At 34.8% G+C, this 22,253-nt stretch overlaps 1 protein-coding gene across 8 annotated transcripts in view; it reads left to right on the forward strand.

The window, feature by feature from the left end:
* Positions 1–22,253, forward strand: part of ITSN1 (intersectin 1) — a 118,536-nt gene that overhangs the window by 48,971 nt on the left and 47,312 nt on the right. For 3 of the 8 annotated variants that reach the window (XM_072328675.1, XM_072328622.1, XM_072328631.1), the window contains 9 exons: positions 1,810–2,072; positions 2,863–3,012; positions 3,185–3,325; positions 8,257–8,344; positions 8,518–8,657; positions 13,306–13,386; positions 17,884–18,005; positions 19,039–19,268; positions 20,565–20,686. In XM_072328675.1, the coding sequence (XP_072184776.1) occupies positions 1,810–2,072; positions 2,863–3,012; positions 3,185–3,325; positions 8,257–8,344; positions 8,518–8,657; positions 13,306–13,386; positions 17,884–18,005; positions 19,039–19,268; positions 20,565–20,686 (1,337 nt within the window). The remainder of the gene's footprint in view (positions 1–1,809; positions 2,073–2,862; positions 3,013–3,184; positions 3,326–8,256; positions 8,345–8,517; positions 8,658–13,305; positions 13,387–17,883; positions 18,006–19,038; positions 19,269–20,564; positions 20,687–22,253) is intronic. The other 5 variants (XM_072328684.1, XM_072328650.1, XM_072328667.1 and 2 more) reach the window with 2 other exon arrangements.

Genomic DNA, 22,253 nt, shown 5'->3' on the forward strand with positions numbered 1-22,253 from the left:
TAGGCATGGTATATTTAGCCTCTGCTACTTTGCCCTGCATGAGATTGAACTGACTGGTCATTATACTGTCTTTTCTTGAAACCTGGTGTTGCATTTGTCATCAAATAGTCTTAGAGCACTCATATTGATTAAAGGATGGGTTGCAGAGTACAACTAGTATCACACGGTCACTGAATGGTTGAGGTTGGAGGGGACCTCTGTAGATCATCTGATCTGAGTCCCTGTTCAAGCAAGGCCACCTTTAGTAGTTCCTGAATCTTGTTTAGTCTTTGAACTGCGGATTACCATTCTCTGGGATTGGCAACCTGTTAATATTTTGGAGTTTATTTTTGTTCTAAAACAATTTATTTCCAGTTCAATAACTAGAGTGCATAAACCTTTCAGTATGTTTGATATATAGATTTTCTGCTACAAAGATCACTTATATAGTGAATGACTTCTTGCTTCTTAATTGGTCTTACTAAATCTAACTGGTTGGGGTTGCTTTTTTATTGAGACTTTTGAAAGAGTTTTTATTAAAAGTTTTTATGAACTTTTAGAAGCCATCCCTTCAGCACTGTAACATAAGCCAATAGCTAGTCATTTCATTTTTTTTTGTTCTTCTATTTTGATACTTTGTTTTGTTATATCTTGAGTTTGTTGGATAACCATACTAGTTTGTTGGGCAGTCCTCTTAGATCCTGGTGTTTCATCCTGCTGGTATATGTTTTCTTTGAGCCTTTAAGATAGTTTCTTAATGCCTGTACTGATGGCAAGCATTTTGCTCTTCTGCCCATTTCTTTTAAATGACTTCTTTCACACAGTTTTTTTTCCCTTTTTTTCCCTTCATTTTTGAAGCAATGGTGTTTATAATCACATTCTGTATCTTATCAGTCTGTATCTTAATATCCCTTCAATCTGGTGGCTAATTTTAAATAAATAAATTTTCTCAGAGTCAAAACATTAAAGTGATTGAATTTCTTCTTCTGTGAAAATTGGTGACTGATAATAGGGAAGAGGCTCAAACGTAAGAAAAGACAGTAATTCAACTGTTTGGGCAGATGTTGGACCAACATGTCAAGCATTTGGCACGTTCACACTTTGGATCTCTTGATTCAGCTCGCATGCCAATAGTGCACATGTTGAGCATGAGAGAAGAGAAATATAGAGTACAAAGTATGGGAATGGGACAAAGAGGGTATGAAAAAAAACAGAAGGTGATGTGGAGGGTATAATTTGGAGGAACCATGAAAGGGGAGTCTAGAGAATGTAATAGGGAAAGGTTAATTCCTGGTATTGCAGAAGAATGTCAGGGAATCTGTGCTGGCATTGTTTTAGGACAGTCAGTGATGAGGATGTGTATCAGCAGGGTTCTAGTCTTCATGAGTATTTCTGCTTAGCAGCTTAATTAAGCAAGCTATTTCTTTTCCCGACAGTAATGAGTTGTCTTATGAGAATATCAAGTTTAAATACATTCTGATCATTTGCATAATAGCTTTTAAGTAACATCTTTGTCTGAATTCTTTGCCTTTCTTGTAGTAAAAGAAGGGCTGGTTCTTGTTCTATTACTATTATGAGTAATTATGAAAAATGAGGACTAAAATTCACTCTTATTACCTCAGGTTGTGGGCTTAAAGGGGACTATAACGTAAGAGGTAATGATAAAACCTAGGATTACCTGTAGAACTGCACTATCTTAAAACTATAAACTAGCTGTTTAAAGTACTGTTGGAAGATGATTTCACTTTGATTCAGCGTACGTTGAATTATTTTTCAAGACAACAAAACAAGGTTTAATTCTCCTTTGCCCCATGTTTCCACACATTAAAGTTACATTTGAAGATAAAAAACGTGAGAACTTTGAACGTGGCAATCTAGAACTTGAAAAACGGAGGCAGGCTCTCCTGGAACAGCAGCGCAAGGAACAAGAGCGTCTTGCACAGCTGGAACGGGCAGAACAAGAAAGGAAGGAACGTGAACGACAAGAGCAAGAACGGAAAAGACAGCTGGAGCTAGAGAAACAGTTGGAAAAACAACGAGAATTGGAACGGCAGAGGGAAGAGGAAAGGAGGAAAGAAATAGAAAGAAGAGAGGTAATCAATTGGATAAAAGGAAGATGACTATGTTACTGACAACTGTGTTTGTTTAGAACAGAATAGAACATGTACACTGAATATTCAACTATCTTCATTTTTAGTAAGCAAACATTTGCAAAAGCAAGCAAACAATTTGGGGTTTTTGAAGGGAAGAGTTTGAAAATCTCTTTCTTAATTTTTCACAATAAATGAATGGATGAGATCTTTAGATCTGTGACAGCGTGCTCCTAGTTTCTGATTTCTTTAAAAATAATGCCAGTCCTTCTCTTTAATGTAAAGAGATGTTTGAATTAATGATGGAAGATTTCTTGGCATTGGTGACATTCATGGTTTTCCTGTGATGAGATAATTTGTTAAAGAAAACACATGCCAGTTAACTTAAAAGCTGTTATGTTCTCACATTGCCAATCAGTGATGCAGTACAGTAGCATTTGACTGTTCTTTGCAAAGATGGAGAATGCCTTATGTTAGGGAGAGATTTGATGCTATTTTGAAGAATTTTGGAAATCTTAATGTGAAACAACTTATTAAATCAGGAAACTAGGTATTGAGTGATATTCTGTTAATTCACATATCTGCTATACAAGTGAAGCACCAATAGTTTCAAGTGAGTGTTTAAACAACTGAGCAATTTATGTGCTTAAGTAGAGGTACATAGTTATTCCACCACTTAGCAGCATGTTTTTATTAATGTTTTGATCACACATTAGAATATGAATATCAGTGATTAGAATATTTTCTCAAAATAGATTTTTTTGTATCTTTCTGGTTTGATTAAATGCTGAAGGCTGCAAAACGGGAACTTGAGAGGCAAAGGCAACTTGAATGGGAACGTAATCGTCGGCAAGAACTGCTAAATCAAAGAAACAGGGAACAAGAGGACATAGTTGTTCTGAAGGCAAAGAAGAAGACTTTGGAATTTGAGCTGGAAGCTCTAGTAAGTGGTTGCACTGCATAATAAACACACAAACATGGTAATGTTTGTAATATAGTCTTATTTATTTTCTATAATTTCAACATTAAGTGTGGAATAGAAGTACCTTTTAGATCCTGATTTCCATGAGAAGCATTCTGATAAAACAAAGAGGTCTTTTTCTTTTTGTCTAAAGAATGATAAAAAAAATCAGTTGGAAGGAAAGCTTCAGGATATCAGATGTCGGCTGTCTACCCAAAGACAAGAAATTGAAAGTACAAATAAATCTAGAGAACTGAGAATTGCAGAAATCACCCATTTGCAACAGCAGCTACAGGTAAGGAAATTATTCTAATTTTGTAATTTTGTTCTTAAGTCTTGTACCTTGCCCTCATTACTACATCAACAAAACAAAACTTGGCACAAAATAGGATGCATTGTTTCTTCTATATGAGCAATTATTATAGAATGTTACTTTTAATGTTTCTGTGTTTTTCAGACAGTTAGGGAATCCTTGCTACACTTGAAGGTATAGTTGTGATTACTTTGTCCTCATGGAATCATTTTGTGTAGAGTAGTAAATAAATGGGTTTGGGGATGAGAGGAGTCAAGATGTATTTTTATTGTAGTGACTTCTGTTTCTTTGCCGAAAGGAATGACCTCACTAAAGTAATTTGATGATGCTTCTGTTATTATAAAATAAACTAAAAATATATCAAAACTTCATCTGCCAGTTAAACCAGTCAGTTGTTGGTCAAATCCTTGCATTCTTCTTTCCTGCTTTTCTATCTAAAATTCTCTGTCAGATATGAAGATAGATGGGAGTTCCTGGTTTCTTGTTTTGTTTTGAGCATGAGTATTTTTTGGAATTTCTTCTTACTTTTTACAGCACCACTCATTTATATTTAGGTTTTGTGTGCATCATTACACCTCCCAACAAAAAGATGTCTTTATTTTGGCAGCAGCTTGGTATAAAGTGTGCTGTTGAGGGATCACGTTCTTATGGTAGTTGCATCCACTTGATACAAACAAGAAATGCTACTACAGGAAGCCTGTGACATTAAGAACTGCCGTAGTTATCTTGAAATCACACAGCTAACTTTAATGAAATGCTCCTGTACTGGCAAGCAAAAATGAAGTCAAACAGCATTTGACAAAGTGTAGGAAATTAAATCACTTCTAACAGTACTGGCTCAGAGAAGCAAAAAGCTGCCTGTGCTTGATAAAATTCATGAAAGAGCACCCACTTACCTGAATAAGTTAAAAGACTCGAGATCTAATGTGCACAGCTAATTTCCATGTGAAAGCAACAACCACTTGAATCTCCCTGCCACTTACATTAAAAAAAAATTGGTGCAGAAATGGTCTGAGGTACAGTAACGCATCTTAGAAGGTAAGCAGTTACCTAGCAGTTGTCTTCTGAACATAGGTGAATGCTATTTCAATTAGAATAAATTTGACTTCCTACTTTCATATGTAGCTTCTGTTAACCTGTTGGTTATTTTACATCAATTAGCCTCTGTATTCAGGAAGGTTGAAGCATCTCTTAGCTTTTGTCATAATATAACAAGGAGAAAACAATATAGCAAAAAGTTGTCATTGATGTAATAGAAAAGACCAATGTGCTATAGTTGGTATAGGGTCCCGTTGTAATAGACATTTTAAAGAAATTGTGAGAATATACAGCTTTGGTTATCAAGAACTTGGAATGAGCTTCCATAACTGGCTATAATTAATAGAAGGTACAGCTGAAATATATATATATATATATATGAAATGAACAGTTAGGAAACAAGTAATGAGAAGGATAGTCCACCACCAGGTAGATGTAGGTAAATAACATATTGAGTAGTACTAGATTAATAAAAGGTCAGTGTTCTCTGTAGAATCTTCAACAGTGTTTTTTTCTTGGCTGATTGTATGTATACTTTCCTTCTCTACTACTTTTATGCATCAATTTTAGCTTCATCACTATGAAAGGGAAAGTGAAGGACATCAGAACAATTCTTCACCTTCCTAACATTTAGTTTATTCTACTTACGAACAGATCACAATGATAAAAAAGCAGATTGCTTTTTTTTTTTTAATAGCATTTTGACACCACTCTGAAATTTACCACTTGTTTTAGAATCACCACTATCTTTGTAGTGATTCTTAGCTTTCTCTTGTTGCTGTTAGACAGTTTCTATCTATGCACTTTTTACATTGCTTCATTCACAATGACTGCGACAGCGCTTCCGTAAGGAAAATGACTCACTTAGTGGTTGTTTTGTTGGATTTTTCAGATTGAATTTGAGGGTTGTTTTTTGTTTGTTTGCTTGCTTTAGGTTGATAGCAATAGCTCTGGCTTTGTGGAGCTGTCTTCTCTTAGGAGTCCATTGTTCTCAACCACTAGTATTTCAGTTAGTTCTGCTTGATTATGATTCCAGAAAGAAGTGCTAGTAGTTAGTAGAAAAGGGCAAATTCTGTCTGGGGAGAACCTAAAAGGATAGCTAGATATTTCCTGAAAAATATGAATTTCACAAATATACTTCACATTTTAAAATTTAATTTGTAGAGGAAAAAGAAGAGCAGTATGTGACTTTTATAAAGACTCCAGTAGATTAAAAGTTAATTTTGTGAATTCTTGTTGTAGAATATTAAATCTTTACTTGGAAGAATTATAACTTAATACATCTGACACTTGGCAAGAAAAGTGAGTTAATTAAAAGAAGTAATTATTCTTTAACCTATTAATTAGTTTCAAGATGGAGTCTGATTAAAATTTTGGAAGAAATTGTCTAACAGTTAATACTGCATGATGAAAATCTGTACTAGTTATGTGAATCTCTGGTATCTGGTAGAGTGATATTTCCAGGGGTGTTTGAACCACATGTATACTGTCTGCAGGGTTTCCACTAGTTTTTGGCAGGTTTTTTTTTTGCCTCATTGATGAGCAGTTTGGTTCCCAAGTAATTTGACTTTTCTTTGAAGCACTGGAAGCAGAGTATTTGACAGAGACTTACAGTGTATTAGTGGTATCTCAGTTTCTCATTTACCCTCTTGCTCAGAGCATAGTGTCAGAAGAGAATTTTTTTCCCTCATTAGACATAAGGGAACTTGTTTTTGATTGCTTCTTTATTTTATTTTTTATTTTTTTCCCTTCTGCTGCTATATGGAAATTTCTCATTGCATGAAACTACAGTGTTAGTGATGCCATTAATTTCTTCCATCTGTTTCCTCGGTAGAACTAATGGATACAGAAGACATTCTTGGACTAGATAACTGTTGCATAGTTGTCTGTGATAGCAGGAAACAGAGCTGCATCCTTGTGGTTCCCTGACATTCTCTTTTCTTAAATACACTCCAAATTATTCTGGGTATTCAGATTAGAGCCTGGATTTCAGTAGTAGTCTGCTCATTAAAATCAAACACACTATATTTGCATTCTGCTCTGAAATATTGTTATATATTACTTTTTGCACTTGTAGAATGGTAATTTCTCTGTAAATCTTGGATAAACTTATGGTTTGTTCTGCTGTTTTTCCTAATTAAGTCATTCCTTGATTGGAATGATAGAATTCTGATATCTTTGTGTCTAGAGGGCCAGTTTACTTTCATTTTTTTTCTATTGAAGTTAATCCCGCAGTACGAATGATTGATTAGAGGCAGTCTCTCTTGGGTAATACTATTTGAAAACTCCATGTCCAATATGGCTGAGTATGAGTCTAATTTTATATTTATTTTAAATTTTTTTATCTCAAACTGTGACATGGAGTTTGCAGGTATTTTAGTGGAAAGGGAATCTGGTGGAATGGGGGAAGCGTAAATGCAGAGGACAGTGTTTTGAATATAGTTTAAAACATGGCAGTGGTGATTTATTAGGAATAAGGCAGACCTCCTCAGGCAGATGAGTTGGAAAATGCTGCATTATATATTGCTGTTTCTTTTTTGTTTCTAAATAAAGAATACAGGCCCATGATAGCACTATCTGGCCTTCATTATGTTCTTGAAGAGCTGAAAAACGCTATAGACAGTACAGCTAAATATTGAGAGACAGGTGTAACTCCTAAGAGTGAAATGCATAGCTTATCTTAATTTTTAGACCTTATAAATTTATAGAGACCTTGACTGCTAAGTATGTCTTCTGGAACATAAAGAGATTAAAGTTGTCTGTGATCGTTGCATAATCATAAGATCTGAGCCAAATACTTGGGTCTTAAAGCCTGGCATGAGTAAGGTGGGACAACTCTGAAGTCATGCCACTGGGTTCAAGCTTGTGTTCTTGTGATGAAAAGTAGAAACTTTTTGTGAGTTGTGAGGTGACATTTATTGCTGTGATTGTATTATTTCATTCACAGCCCTTTGTGACAAATTGAAATTGTCAGATGTTCTTCAAGTGCCTGCAATTCAAGTAGCTGCTGAAATGAACTATGTAGTTTGTGTGAGAGATAAGACACTGACAATTTTGTATGTACAGTTCTGTACAATAAGCTGTTTCACATCATGCTTCTATAATTTGCTTTGATAACTTGAAGTTTGGAGGTCAAGGCTTCTGAAAGTGCGTGAAGTAGCACTTCATCCTCCAAGAAGAGCGAGGGCTATATATAATCCACAAGTGGATGAATTTCCCATCTGCAGTCTCCTGTAATTTTGGTACAAAATTGTATGAATGTATGTTGAAATTTAGAGGCCCTAATCCTCTTTCATGAGTACTAAATATAGAGCTTTAGAGATGTCTATTCTCATCTAACAGAGTTTGTGTTGCATGGCTTTTGTCTATAATATAAGGTTAAAGCCTTTATTTTCTTTTCTTTGGATAAGCTGATAATATTTGTCCTATTTATTATTGAAGTTGATGCTTATTTATTAAAAAGAGAACTGTTGAGAAGTGTTTTTTAAACATATTTAGATATAAGAAAAAATGCCTATCTTTTTTTGTCCTCAGTTTTAATTACTTCCAATCCAACTTACAGATTCCGTGAGAAATCAGTCCTTAGCTAATAAGCTAAAATTTTATATTCTTACTCTTTTTGTACTCAAAAAAACACAGACCAACAACAACAACAAAAAAAGCCAGAACAAACTGTCGGAGAACCATTTTTGAGTGGAGGTACCACACAGACAGTGCTTCTGTAATAGCAATAATACATGATTTACTGTATGGAAAAGTAAAAAGTGATTTCAGCAGAAGTGAAAATGAAAGATCTTATGACCATGGTCATCATCCATCACTTACAACTCTGCATTTTTATTGTCTTGCATTCTCTTTCCTTGTCTTCTTTTCAGGAATCTCAGCAGATGCTTGGAAAGTTGATTCCAGAAAAGCAGTTACTCAATGACCAACTAAAGCAGGTTCAACAGAACAGTTTGCATAGTAAGTATATTTTTTGTAAGTCTAAATGTGTTTGTAGAAGCCATGACATTGCATTATGCAGCATACTCTGTAATATTTTCTGTGTTGTAAGATACCATTTGAAAAATCTGTGTTCCGTGCCATTGAATTCTCCATGTAAAAAAATATTTCTTTCACAATATGTTTAAAAACAGGAGATTCTCTTCTTACTATCAAAAGAGCCTTAGAAGCCAAGGAACTAGCCCGTCAACAGCTTCGAGACCAGCTAGATGAAGTAGAAAAAGAAACCAGATCTAAACTTCAGGAAATTGATATTTTCAATAATCAGCTGAAGGTAATCTGCAACTTTTAATCTCTGTCTTCTAAATGTTCAGTCAATAAATTTATTACTTTATCATGGAGAGGTATATTGAACTAAAATGATTGATTCAGAATGTCAGTGTTGGCAACATTGTGAAATCTATCATTTTTGTTTTTGAAGAAAATACTACTTAGCATTCAAAGTAAGAGTTTGGATAAACTTAATCTGCATAATATACCTAGGAATTAATTTGAAGTCTGATTCCAGAGCTGTAACTACAAGTATTAAGTCATTACCTTCTAGCCCCTTTGCATTGGAAGAACTGCATGACTTCAGCAGGTCATCAAATCTCATGGAATCAGTGCTTCAAATTCAGATCTTTATTGAAGTTGCTTGTTTTCCTACTGACACACAGAGTTACTTTTCTGCTATTTGTAAGAGCATACTTGTTCCTGAATGTAGTTGTCTGTTGTTTGTGGTTTCATACTTTATTGATAAGTCTTTTGTTCAAACTGTGTGATTTTGTTTATTTCTGCACAAGAAAATTACAGAAGTTGCAAAAGTCAGTAGAGGAAGAGTTATTCAGAGAGGTTATAAATCAGTCTGTAGTTAGAACCATTTAATAGTGTTAGTTGGGTTTTTTTTCCCTAGCAAAATATTCCAATGCATAAGTACTTTATTTGCTGTTTTATCTGTTGGCTTTCCTTGGAAGCTCATGAGAAAAATTCTCAATTTCCTGCAAGGCAAAATCAAATTTTGCTACTGGTATTTAAAAGGAAAAGCACAATGATCAATACATTAATATTTCTGTATTGCATTTGATATTAATTATGACTATATAATGACTATATATATATATCAATTATGACTATATAATGCTCTTTGAGAAGGAAGGCGTGTTTGAATTTACGCAACAAAAAGCTTTTAAATATCTTAAAATTACTTGCTGTAGGTAAAATAAAAAGCTGTAGACAATAACACTACCTGTGGAAGAAAGTGAAGAATTTCTGCAAAGACATAACATACACAGAACTGAACAAAATACTCAGTTTACTTTAAAAGAAAACACAACAGTTTAGCTTACCAGCATTTTCACTGTGTATACTCTTTGGGCACATTTATCACGTTGTGCTTTCTGGGTGATTTGTTTTTTTAATGGATACATTTTGAACCAATTTGAAGATAAATGTGACCAAAGGATACTCATTCTAAAAGTAGCATCAGTGCTTGGTTTGATTATAGGTGACCTAAAGAGCGTATAAATGGGTAGAAAGGGAGCACGTGTGAATAATCTTAGTTCGATGGCACTAAAAAAACCCAAGCATTTAATTGTGTAAATATGAAAGGACTCAATAACTAACAAGATAAGAATTAAAAAATGAAAACTGACATTAAACAAAGACATTGATTTATCAGTGTGCCTGCCACCTATCTTAGCACACTGTGTAATTTTAAGCTATTTCACAGCTTAGTGGGATAATTGATTTCTGTGTTCAAACCTTAGTATTTAACATTATAACTTTAAATGCTGAAAATTAATTATGTGGACAGGTTTTCCCAAAAGCAGCCTTTCTTTTGCTGAGGACATTGTGTTCTTCATTTCATTATGTGTAGACACAATGCCTAATAGGATGACCACTTTGCAATGGTGAATGTTACTTTTTTTGCCTTGCTGCAGCTTCCTATGCTTGCTTGGAGATGAATTAAAGAAGCAAAAATGTGGCAGTGAGGCAGTTTTGCTAATGAAACTGAAAAGTGGGAACTTAATTCATAGAGATTTGTATCTTCTCCCCTTTGTAGTTTTGTTGAATGTGTAAGGCATTTTTGGAGACCTGAATATCTTTATTACTAGATTTAAATATCTGCATGCAAATACATGCCATTTTCTGGGATCAACATGGGTTGGTGATCATAGAATGGTTTGGGCTGGAAAGGACCCCAAGGATCATCAAGCTCCAACCCCCCTGCCACAGGCAGGGCTGCCAACCTCCAGATCTGGTATTAGACCAGGTGCCCAGGTCCCCATCCAACCTGGTCTTGAGCAATTCCAGGGATGGAGCATCCACAGCCTCTCTGGGCAGCTTGTTCCAGCACCTCGTCACTCTCATAGTAAAGAACTTCCCCCTGACATCCAATCTGAACCTCCTCTCCTTGACTCCCATTGACAGAGCAACTGCTTAGAAGACCCTGTATATGCAGCACTATTTTAAGGACCATTTATTCTTGTTGAAGGAGCTCTCAAAATGTTTTATATTTGAGTCTGTACACAAAGCTAGCGAGAAGAGTTCCTGAAACTCTTAGTTTGGTTACAGTTTACATGAAGTGGAAGTTCTGCTCTTTAATCAAGCCAGAGCACAGCTATGTCTTAAGTAAAAATACCACGAAGTAGTCTAGAGACCTGAATAATTGTCTGATATTTTTAACCTAAACAACCAAAAACCTGTGATGACCTTAAGATGCTGCCACTGGAAAGATGACCTTTCCTTTTTTAAAAAAAATAATTAATTAATGTAATTAATTAATTTGGTATTAATTTCCACAACTGAGGGTAGAATGACTTGCTGATATTGTGCATAAACATTATGTGTTCATTTGGTGCTAAAATATTATACAATCTATATAATTATCAGTCAGCTGTATAGTGCTCATGTTAAAATGTAAAACCTTTTCAAATAATGTATTAAAATTCAACCATATGAGCTCCAAATAAATTAAAGACTTATTTAACTTATAGACCAAAGGGAACTGTGTAAAAATAGAATGTAAGTATTTATTGAAAATGTATTTTTGTTAAATAAGTAAATTTAAAACACTTTTTATCAAGGATCTTCCTAAATTATCTTGTATGTTTAAAAGTAAAAGTTTTCTTCTATGATGATCTACTCTTCTGTTGTGCTCCAAAATACTGAGAGATGCACATTTGATGGGTAGCTGTTGGAACAGTGTCATTCTCATTGACACTGGCTTGTGAATTTGTTTTCAGTGAATCTGTTTTATCAAATGATGGAGAGGCACTAGTGCTTAACTATATACTACAGCTAAATTCTGGGCTAGAAGCAGAATAATATGATACATCTTGTGTATTCTCTGAAAAGAGAAGTATATGCTATCTTGAAGTGTTTTGCACTTACCTACTAGGAGAGAGAGTACTTAGTCAAAATGTTTAAGTTAATAGAATACAGAGCCAAGACTGGAAATATGTAAGCTACTGCTCTTTGAGTACAAACTATATGCCAAACTAACTTACTAGTTCTGGTGAAATGCTTAAGAGACAGTACAGTTGACAGCAACATGAAATCATAAACATTTATAATCATTATTGAGATTTATTTCTCATGTTTTGTTTATGAATAACCGTTGCATTATCTCCAGTGTGAATATATCTTTACAACACATTTCAAATTCATTCTCTTGAAACAAGCTACACTTGATCTACTGAGAGCTAATACATAAATATGCTGAGACAGCACAACATAAAGTGAACAGTTTAGAGTACGCTTTATCTAGCATACCTTTACAATGATGAGACTATAAGGTTTATTTGATACTCTAATGTATTTTTGGTTACAGGTCAACTTTTCAACACTTGGCATATACAGTGGATTGTACTGCATTTGCCTCTGTGTTGCAGTTTTATGTGAATACTCAATGTTGGTGTCATATCACCTTAGATTTGGTTCATTTCTTAATAGTACAAATGACAGACTAAGGGGATAAATAACTTCTGATGATAAATGATCATTTCTCTTTCCAGTGAAACTATATTCAACCCTCCAAAACTATTGATTTAAATTTCTTCTTATTAATCCTCTGCATCTCAAGTACTTGAGTTACTTCTGTTTCAAGTTACCATTTCAACTGTTTGAAATTTCCATAGGATTCATTTCCACTCAAAACTTTTCTGGAGTAGAAATTATTATTAATGCTTCAAAAGAGATAGATCCATGTATCATTATTGGATATTTGTAGCTACACCAATTCAGTTTGAGCAAACTGATAGTACTTAGAATTAGCTGACTTCTAGAGTGCCACTGTAGCTTTAACCTGAAGCTACCAAGTGCACTTGTTTGGCAAAGAAATAAGTACTTTAGTTTGAAACATGAGATGTCTTTTGAAATGAGAATTGTGAAATTTTGCTGCAGAAGTCTTGTGGATTGTACTTGGCTATAAAATGAGCAGCAGAGTTTGTAACAAGGTTGAAAATTAGGCCACATCTTTGTATCCTTAATTAAATTCTAGGAGTCTGGCTTTTTGATACTCTTAGCCCAGAAATACATTAATTAAGTCTGATGCAGATACTAGTAAAATGTACTAATTTTACTTCTAAATCTCACAATGACTAGACACTACACAGCCAAATAAAATAATTAAAGTAGTTGTTAATACGGTTTGTGTCTCCAAAGACCAAGTCATTATTTCATATACTACAGAAGAATCATATGTTATAGAGCTTATCTAAGTTTTTGTACAAGGGAAAACAATGTTTCTGAAACATGTTAGTCTTGCTGAGAAGCTATTCTTGGTGCCTGCAAAAAGTGGTGAACGACTAGATTTAAGTTCTTAAGAATGTTCTACATTTTGTGTCATGTTCCAGTTGTTGTCAGTCCCTGTCTAGTCAGTGTGCACTGGACAAGTCTTGCATATGAATGCCTGTTTACATTTGAGCATTTCTTTCTTCCAGTCAATGGCAATGGAAGATGCAATGCTGCAGTGCCTGGCAGTTCTCCTGGGCTGCGTCAACTACTTAGACTCCTTTCTAAAGGTCTCCATGCCATACTCAGGCAGTACACAACTTTCTCAATCTGAGTGATGAACCTCCTCCAGTTATGTGCTTCACTCTTCCATAAACAGATGAGTGTGCAGTGTTTAAATAAGTTAGTATTTAATGAAAGGTGCTAACAGTAAAGCATAACCAAGGAGAAGAGTTTGTAATTTTATCTATCTAATCCTTAGTGCCTAAGCGAGAAGTGTGCCTTGATTTGCAACCTGTGCAAGGTACTAGCTAGTTATTTTTGCCTTTTGAGTATTTGACACTTTAAGATTTGAAGTTAATTGCCTCTTTTGGTTACAATGTTTAGAATTCTTAAAAAGAAAAAGCTTTTATACAAGGTATTCTTACACAACACTGTAATTTGGGATTCCAAATGACAATACTTTCTCAAATCTGCCATAGCTATGAAATGGGGTGAAGGGAAGAACTCTGTTGAGGTGCTCTGGGAGCTGTGAAATAGGGTAGAGAAGCATTTCTGTGGGGAAGCCTCAGTGAGCACAGAACTGTAGGGTTCAACAAATGCTCCAATTTGTCTCAAAAGAAGATTTGATTGAAATCTTTTATTGTAATCATTGATGAGTGTTCTAAGCTCTCTTATCTTTCTGTCAAAAGGCAAAATTTGTGCTTAAACAATTACTTTTTTAAAGTTAAGGTTTTCATAGCAGTATGACTTGTCTGTATATAGTTATAATTACTCTGCTGTATTAAATGCGCATTTTAATTCATATTCAATATTTTGTGAGTACCTAAATGTGGTTACTGTAACATCTCAAAAATTTTTTTATACCTGTTAGTCCGTTTATGAATTAAATTGAAAGTTAACAATTTGTCTCTGCTTTTACGATAAGGCATTTATTGTCCTGCACACCAGAAACAAAGGTAGCATTGTGATGACTTTGGAGTTACAATGTACAATTTGTACAAATTTTAAGTTGCTTGTGTTTGTAAAAGATGAGTGTAGGACTGTGCTGAATATTCAGTAAATGTTTCATTCTGTTGACTGTTGTTACTATAATTCTGTTCAGTTGATGTCCTATAGCACTGTGGTAGATGCTGATTATTTCCTACCTCAATCACCCGCTGGTACTTATCAAAGCAACAGAGTATCTACCAGTGGCATGAAATACCAGTGAAATCTGTATTTCTTCCTAGCCGATGCAAAGAAGATTATTGACTAATTTTTTTACTTCCAAAATATTCCATTCAGTCCCAGCTGTAAAATTTAGGTTGGATTTTCTCACTTGTCAGATGACAGATATGTCTCACAGAAAATTCTCTTCACAAAATACTGTACTAACATATTGGTTTAGCTGGGAAGGAATAATGTGATAAAATTTCTATGGAAATCTTTATAAACTGTACTTTGAGATCCTTACATAGCTGAGCGTATATATAAAATTACAAAGTAAGAAAATAATTTAATTACTTGATCCAGAATTAATGATGCTGCCTTTTGCATTACAAAAATTACTGGCTTCAGACAGACGTGACTCAAAGCTAGAACTTCCAGAGATTTCTATTTGTCAGTAAAAGTGGTATATATTGTATGTTCAGTAGCGTGGTGAACTTTTATGTCTAAACTGTAGTTAGAATATAGTTTGGGCAGACCTTGCAGTTAGGCATCTAGTAGAAGTAAGTAATGTTTGGTACACGGTTGTATTGTAAATTCTGACTTTTATGTATTTGGGAGTCTAGAATGTTTTTCTGAATGGAGCAAAATACCAATTGTTTCTGAATTAGAGGTAGATTCCTCCTGATCCTGTGAGTGTAGGTGAACTGACCCATTCTTTTTGATATACAGATTTCTTGTTAAGTAAACAAAGTTCTCATGTATTTGCATCTAGGTTGTCACATTATAACAATGTTAGTGATTTTTTGTTTTAACTGTGATAGTCCTCTCTTCAAGAATTTTGGTTCCTCTTCCCTTGCTTGGTGATTATTCCTATTTAATTGCTTGAACAGCAGAGATTGAAAGAAAAAACTAGAAAGTGCTATCACCTATATAGCTTTTGCAAGTGACAGGTAATCTGCAGTGTGACCATGTTAGAGCTGTTCAGCTACCTCAGTTTTTTTCTGTTCAGTAGCAACAGGAGGGTGTTTTTTTTGTCTCATCGACTAGGACTCAGAAACTTGAGCTTCCTTGGCATGCAGAGTTCAGGGACAGGAGAGGGAATGAATGTGAAGAAAGACAACAACAAATAGAATACCAAAGGATTTCTGAACTAAAGGCTGTGCTACAATTTAATACAAATTTCAGCTTAGGAGACAGAAACCTGTGCTTTCGATAGCAGTCTTTTTATCCAGAAAAGAGAGGCAGCTAGTTGAAAATCACAAGTACTACTCAAGATACTTGATACTTCCAAGCAATGGCAATCTAAACTTCACGGGCTTTGTAAATATTTCATTTTGCACGTGTGAAGACTTTTGTAATCTGCCAAACACTGTTCAAAGCAGTTTTTCACATGGCAAACTAAAATCAGATGAGTGATGCCTCTTGTTCCCTGCTTAATCTGTGCCTTCCCATATCATCTCCAGCCATCAGCTCCTACAAGGGGCAGGCAGGGCAAGCAGATGGTGGCAGCACACCAGGCCCAGACAGAAAGAAAGACATGCTGGTCATCTCCTGAGAAAACCCCAAGAGGTTCTGGCACAGTTGTCCAGAGAAACTGTGGTGCCCCATCTGGAGTTGCTCAAGGCCAGGTTGGATGGGAACCTGGGCAGCCTGAGCTGGTGGGGGGCAGCCCTGCCCATGGCAGGGGTTGAGGCAGTGTGGGCTTTGTGGCCCCTTCCAGCCCAAACCACTCTGTGATTCTGTGAAACTGTGCCGTTTTTTAATCTATGACCTTTCAGATTAATGCTTGTAAAACACTTTACTGCCAGTGCTTTTATGGCTGTGTATTTTGTCCTTTGCACTTGTATGTATGTACTTTTTAAATACAAATATGGGTTCAGGTGGTCATATAATGAAGACAATGTTTGTGATTCCTCCAGATAAATTAATTGGAAACAAAGGTCAAATCCTTTGTACCTCAGAGTAAGTGTAGCAGCATGAAGGAAGCTGATATAATGATTCAGTTATTGGAGATGATCTCTTACTGTAGTTAACACTACAAAAAAGTCTGGTGCAAACCACATCTAGCTGCAGGAGCAGTTGTCCAACTGTGCATTTGCTGCAATATGCTGATGGCTTTATTTTCACATAGTTCCATGTGGGCCAAATACTACAAACCCATTATGTTGAATATTGCTAATACTTTTCTCTTTTAGAATTCCGTTTTCTTAGTCCAAAGTAGGGCTATGCATGAATGTTTTTATCCGTAGGTTAAAAATTTAGCCAGAGGCACTATCCTGCCTGAATAATTCTGGTGATTTCACGAGAGCAGTTTATTTTATACTCTGCAATATCTCTTCTAGATCCTAACTTTTGGCTAAGCTTGCATGTAACTATGGAAAATAATGATGATCATAAAATGTAGCATTGCCCAAGTTATCTCTGTATTTCAGTAAGTTTCATGGCCCTAGCAGAGTTTTAAGTAGAACTTGTATAGGAACTGATTATCTCTTTAATTATGCTGAACTCAGTTTTCATTGAGTTAAAAGTTGAGGATCAGTAAGAAAATGGGACTGAAAGCTGTAACACAAAGTTCAGCTTGACTTTTCAGAAACTTTCATCCATGCGTCAGAAGTGTTTTAGTACCTTGCAGAGGTCATCTGTTACTCCTCTTAATAATGTAGTTTGTTTGACTTGATCTGAAAATTTGATGTTACACAGTGCAGTCTTTAAGCTCTAATGCATGGATTCATTTCACTATCTTTCACAGATTTTTAGGCACCATGTAAATTCAGTCTGTAAATAAAATATTAACTTTTGACTTTTTAAACTAAGAAACTATAAATAATTTTGTGAGATTAATTCACTTTTATCATCTTGGCCTTTTAAATGAATCACTTGAAGTCTTCATCTGAGAATTTCTGAAAAAAATTCACACTACTTTCAAGATAAACTATTTTAATGCTTGAGTAAGTGAAGATAAAGCTTTGTAGGACACAAGAACTCAACAAACCTGCTTACTGTCAGTTGTATATTTCAATAAAAACAGGCATTACTAAGCTATGGATTTAGAAACAATTTTCCTGTTGCAGACTTTTTCTGCATATTTAGTGTGTCTGCTGTATGAAATCTTGTCAAACTTTTTTCCACTTCTTAAAGCCACATTTTAGTTAAGTCTGACTTGTTTCTTAATTCTTCACCATCTCAGCTAGTATTGGTAAAAGCTAGGAGAATATCAAATGGTTTATAGTCCTTTGAAATGTACCTTAGATATCTACCAATGCATTTGGCATTATTGGAAGTTTGAAGAGATATCCAACTTTTGTGATTTTTGTTACCTCGCAATGAAAATATATGAGGCCATTGATTATGATTAATATAACATATGTTTACACATTCTTTGCTTTTTTTTTTTTTTTTTTTTTTTTTTGGTCTAGGAGCTGAGAGAAATACATAACAAACAGCAACTTCAGAAACAAAAGAACTTGGAAGCTGAGAGGCTGAAACAGAAAGAGCAAGAGAGGAAGACAGAACTGGAAAAGCAAAAAGAAGCTCAGAGGTAGCAATGTGTTCTAGTTTATGCCCTTTCTGCAGGAGTGTTGGAGTGCAAAGCATTTTGCAAAAAAGTCAAAGAAACTTCATATTTCCCAGAGCATAATCTGATCTCAAGTAGTATATCACTAAATGGCAAAAATATCTGAGACCAAGATCAGTTTTATCCTTGAATGAAGAACATGTTGTGGAGGTGATCTACATCTGACTGTGACTTTTAACTGTCACATACGTACAGATTTCAGCTGTTACTTGAAGATTGCTTGAAGATACTTCTATGTGTAAGGACATAGACAACAGTTTCTTGCTACATACGAGGAGAAGTTTTTGAATGAATTGTAATGTCTTCAAGTGAATGACTTATAAGCTAGTGACTACTTTTATTCTGACATCATTTATCTGTAGCTGCTTCATTCCATTTTTAGCAGTTTAGAGTTTTTTTAAGCTATTTTAAACTATAGAGATCTTTTCGAAGCACTCCTAAAGTTAATTAGCTTCAGTAAGTCTAATTCCTTGCAGACTTGTATGACTATGGGAATAATATACAGTTCTGAGGAATAAACAAATATGTTAGATGTGTTTTTTTTCTTCCTACATTCAGCTCCAAAACTCAACAGGTTTTTCATTTCTTACTGTATGCTGAGGTTGCTCTGTAACTTTTAGAATTCTATGGAATTATCTTCTGGAGGCGTAGACTTTAAATGTGAGTCTTATTGAAACTGGTTTTTAAATGCAAAGACAAAGCAACTCAAAGTAAAAGAGTTCTGCAGCCACTAGTAGTTTACACAGAAGGATGTCCTCTCACTTGTCTGAGAGTCACAGCTCTTACTTTAAGAATTCATACATTCTTCTTTGCCTTTTAGGAGTCACTGTTAGAAAATGTGGTGGGGTGCTTGCTAATTCACCGAAATAAAATCATCAGATCTGACAGGATACAGAAAAGCCATAAGGAGTACACTTTTTATTGTCAATTATGTACAAGGATGATCTCTGGTATTTTGTTTGGCTAACTTAAGAAAGATGTTTCTCTTATCCGACAGGCGAATCCAGGAACGGGATAAACAGCGACTAGATCGAGTGCAACAAGAGGAAGAACCTCAATGGCAAAAAAAAAATCAAGAAGATGACAAGCAAAAAAGGGAAGAAATAGTCAAGAAGAAGGAAAGTGAGGATAAGGGGAAGCAGGAAATCCAAGAGAAACCGAGTAAGCTTTTCCAACCACACCAAGAACCAGTTAAGCCAGCTGTCCAGGCTCCATGGTCAAATGCAGGTAGAGGAAATACTCAAAAAAACACTTCTGCACATACCTCACTGAAAATTTGTTTTTGTCTTCTCATGTAATACAGGAAAGTATTATGTTCCAAGATTGGGTTGCTAATTTTGTTGAAGTAAATAATGTGTGATTTGAGCTTTAGACTCCAAAAACTTGTTCACTTTTAGGCTTCAGCATTCGCCTTAAAAGTAAGGTGTTAAGCAGATAGAATAAAATGTACTTGATGAGATTCACAGTGCAAACTGAGGGGAGAATCTTAGCTTTGTGTTTGTGTAAAATCCTGCTATAAGGTGCCAAAAACTACTACAACGCTTCTCATTACAAATCTCGTATTGATGTGAATTTTTTATAATGTCATACAGTTACCTTTTCTTCTCCTCACTATGCATGTTGTTTACTGAAGAAATTGCCTGAAGTCTATGATAGAATCTCCTTTCTTCTGCTATGCACTTGACCACTTTCAGCTGAGAGCTTTTTTCAGTATTATGACCTGATTTTTTGCCCATATTTGGAATCATGGTACACTGTTGAGTAGCTTTGATAATTGTGCATGATAATTAACTGGGAATGTAATATTTGTTTAATAGTTGATCAGAGGACTGCATAAAAGGGAAAATGCCTTCTCTCTTTTAGCTGTAATCTAGCATTTATCAATTATATCCATTTGCTTGGTATTATTTGTACAGGGCACTTCTATGACAAAATAGGAACTGCATTATACAGGAGAAATGTAGCTTATCTGTTTATTCTTCTTTTCACTAATAATGCATCTGTAATACAGCATGTGATTTTTAGAGCACCATCTGTAAGTGACCTCTTTTCAGCTAATCCATGTGTATTAGAACATTTTGAAACATCTCTTTTGGAACTATATTCAGGCTGCAATTGAGGCTGCTACATAAGCAGGCTCTAAAAGTATTTGGGATACCACTGTTGCATACAGGAACGTTACTGTTTGAATTGAACCAGTAGGTTAGTGATCAGACATAATCAGTGAAGCATTTGATAAGTCATGTGTGTTGCACTGTAACTACACAACTCTTTTTGTAAAAATAGTTGCATATATCATACAAGTTAAAATATAGTAATTTTTTACATGATGTTAAGAAGAGAGAACAGCATGAGCTATATTGAAAATCATTAATTTTCCTATTTCCTCTCGTATATAAAAAGAGGATAACGTACAACGTAAGGTGTGTTTATTTATTTATTTATTTGATTTTACTGTATTTTTTCAATTATGGACAAATAATGTGTTTTTCTGTTTGTATCTGTGTTTTTTTATTTGCTCAGGAAAAGCTCCACTAACAATTTCTTCTCAGGAGGATGTGAAAATAGTGTATTATAGAGCCCTGTATCCTTTTGAATCAAGAAGCCATGACGAAATCAGTATTCAACCTGGCGACATAGTCATGGTAAGAACAGACTGTGATAGAATTGCTTCAAAAAATACTGAAGGTTTTGCACTTGTATGAGAAAAATTACATATGGCAAGATTTTTTATTTTTATTTTTTAAATTTGAGAAACATGTTTTAGTGAATACCAAAGTAAACAGGTTGTGACACAGGAACTTCTTAATTATGGATAGCTTCTTAAAGTTCACTGTATTGTAAAACTGAAAGATAATCTATGAGTAGACTGTGTTAGTTTTAGTAGGCTGAGCTGTGTATGTCTGAGATGCAGAGGTTTTGAAAAGGTTCCTGGACATGGTGAAAGGTTTCTTGTCCTCCAAAGTACCTAGGAAATACAATTAGTGTTATTTTCAAATGACAGACTGGTTGCTATGGGTTAAATAAAAAACTGACTTTGATAAATAAAGGGTGTTTCTAATAGGAATATATAGGAGTAGTACAAGAGCAGTGTTAAGAAAAAATGATGTAAAATTTTGTTTATATTAAGAGAATGTGATGTCCGGGGTAGTAGAAAGTGAAACAATTACAGTAAGGTACAGGATGACTGCGCTTCTGTCATGATCCCAGCAGCGCTGATATGGTCTTTATATTGTAGTGATACTTCTCTAAAAGTAATGGAATTTTTCTACAACTCTTTGGTCATCATTTTTGACTTAATGATCTAATTTAGTTGTAATTTTAAAGTGTATAATTTACTCTGTTCTTTCATGAGACTGTTTTACATTTATTCTCAAGAGAATATGAAGTAGATAAAATATCACTTCTAAAAGAAATGGAAAGTTGAAAATGTAAAAATTTCCTTGCAGGCATGTTGACACTGAAGCATTTCCATTCATTTTTTAAGAGTGGATGAGATACTGGAATATAATTTACCTATAAGCCTATAACTGTCATATTAAACTTCAAATTCTTGAAAGTTGTTTTCTGCTTGTATGCATAATTACATTTTAAAATTGCAGTTCTGGTGTTAGTGGCTAGAGTTATGGAAATTGTATTAATAAGAAGAAATTGCTAGTATGACCTTTGCATGCATATGTCTGCTCATAATGAAAATACCAGGCGTGGATATCAAATGGTATGTTGCTCACTTTGGGAAGGTGTGTTCATTATAGTGTTCCACACACAAAAAAAACTGTTTTAGGACTGTTGTATTTTAGCACATTAATAATGAATTTCGGAAAAAAATGCACCTTGTAGTCTGTCCTAATGGTATCCCTAATGGAAATGCATCTATTCTGCAGAGATGAGCCCTCACCTCTCAGCCTTTTGTTGTGCCACAGTGAAATATTTGTGACATTAGTATCTGCTTTTGGAAAGTAATCCTAGATTAGTAGCAGTGCTGCATGACTTACAAAGAGGACCAATCCCATTCTGAATAATAATCCAGTTTTTATTGATCTTCATCAATAAATAGTATGGGTCAGTGTGTTATTAAATTAGAGAGGATGTGGGTACATACATGGCTTTAGGCTCTTGCAAAATGCTCTATCTTACTTTGTAGGGAAATAGATTATTGCCTAGGCATGTAAGTAAATGTTTGGGTTTGTTTGTTTGTTTGCTTTTCTTGAG

This window comes from Excalfactoria chinensis, chromosome 1, assembly GCF_039878825.1.
Source record: "Excalfactoria chinensis isolate bCotChi1 chromosome 1, bCotChi1.hap2, whole genome shotgun sequence".
Classification (NCBI taxonomy): Eukaryota; Metazoa; Chordata; class Aves; order Galliformes; family Phasianidae; genus Excalfactoria; species Excalfactoria chinensis.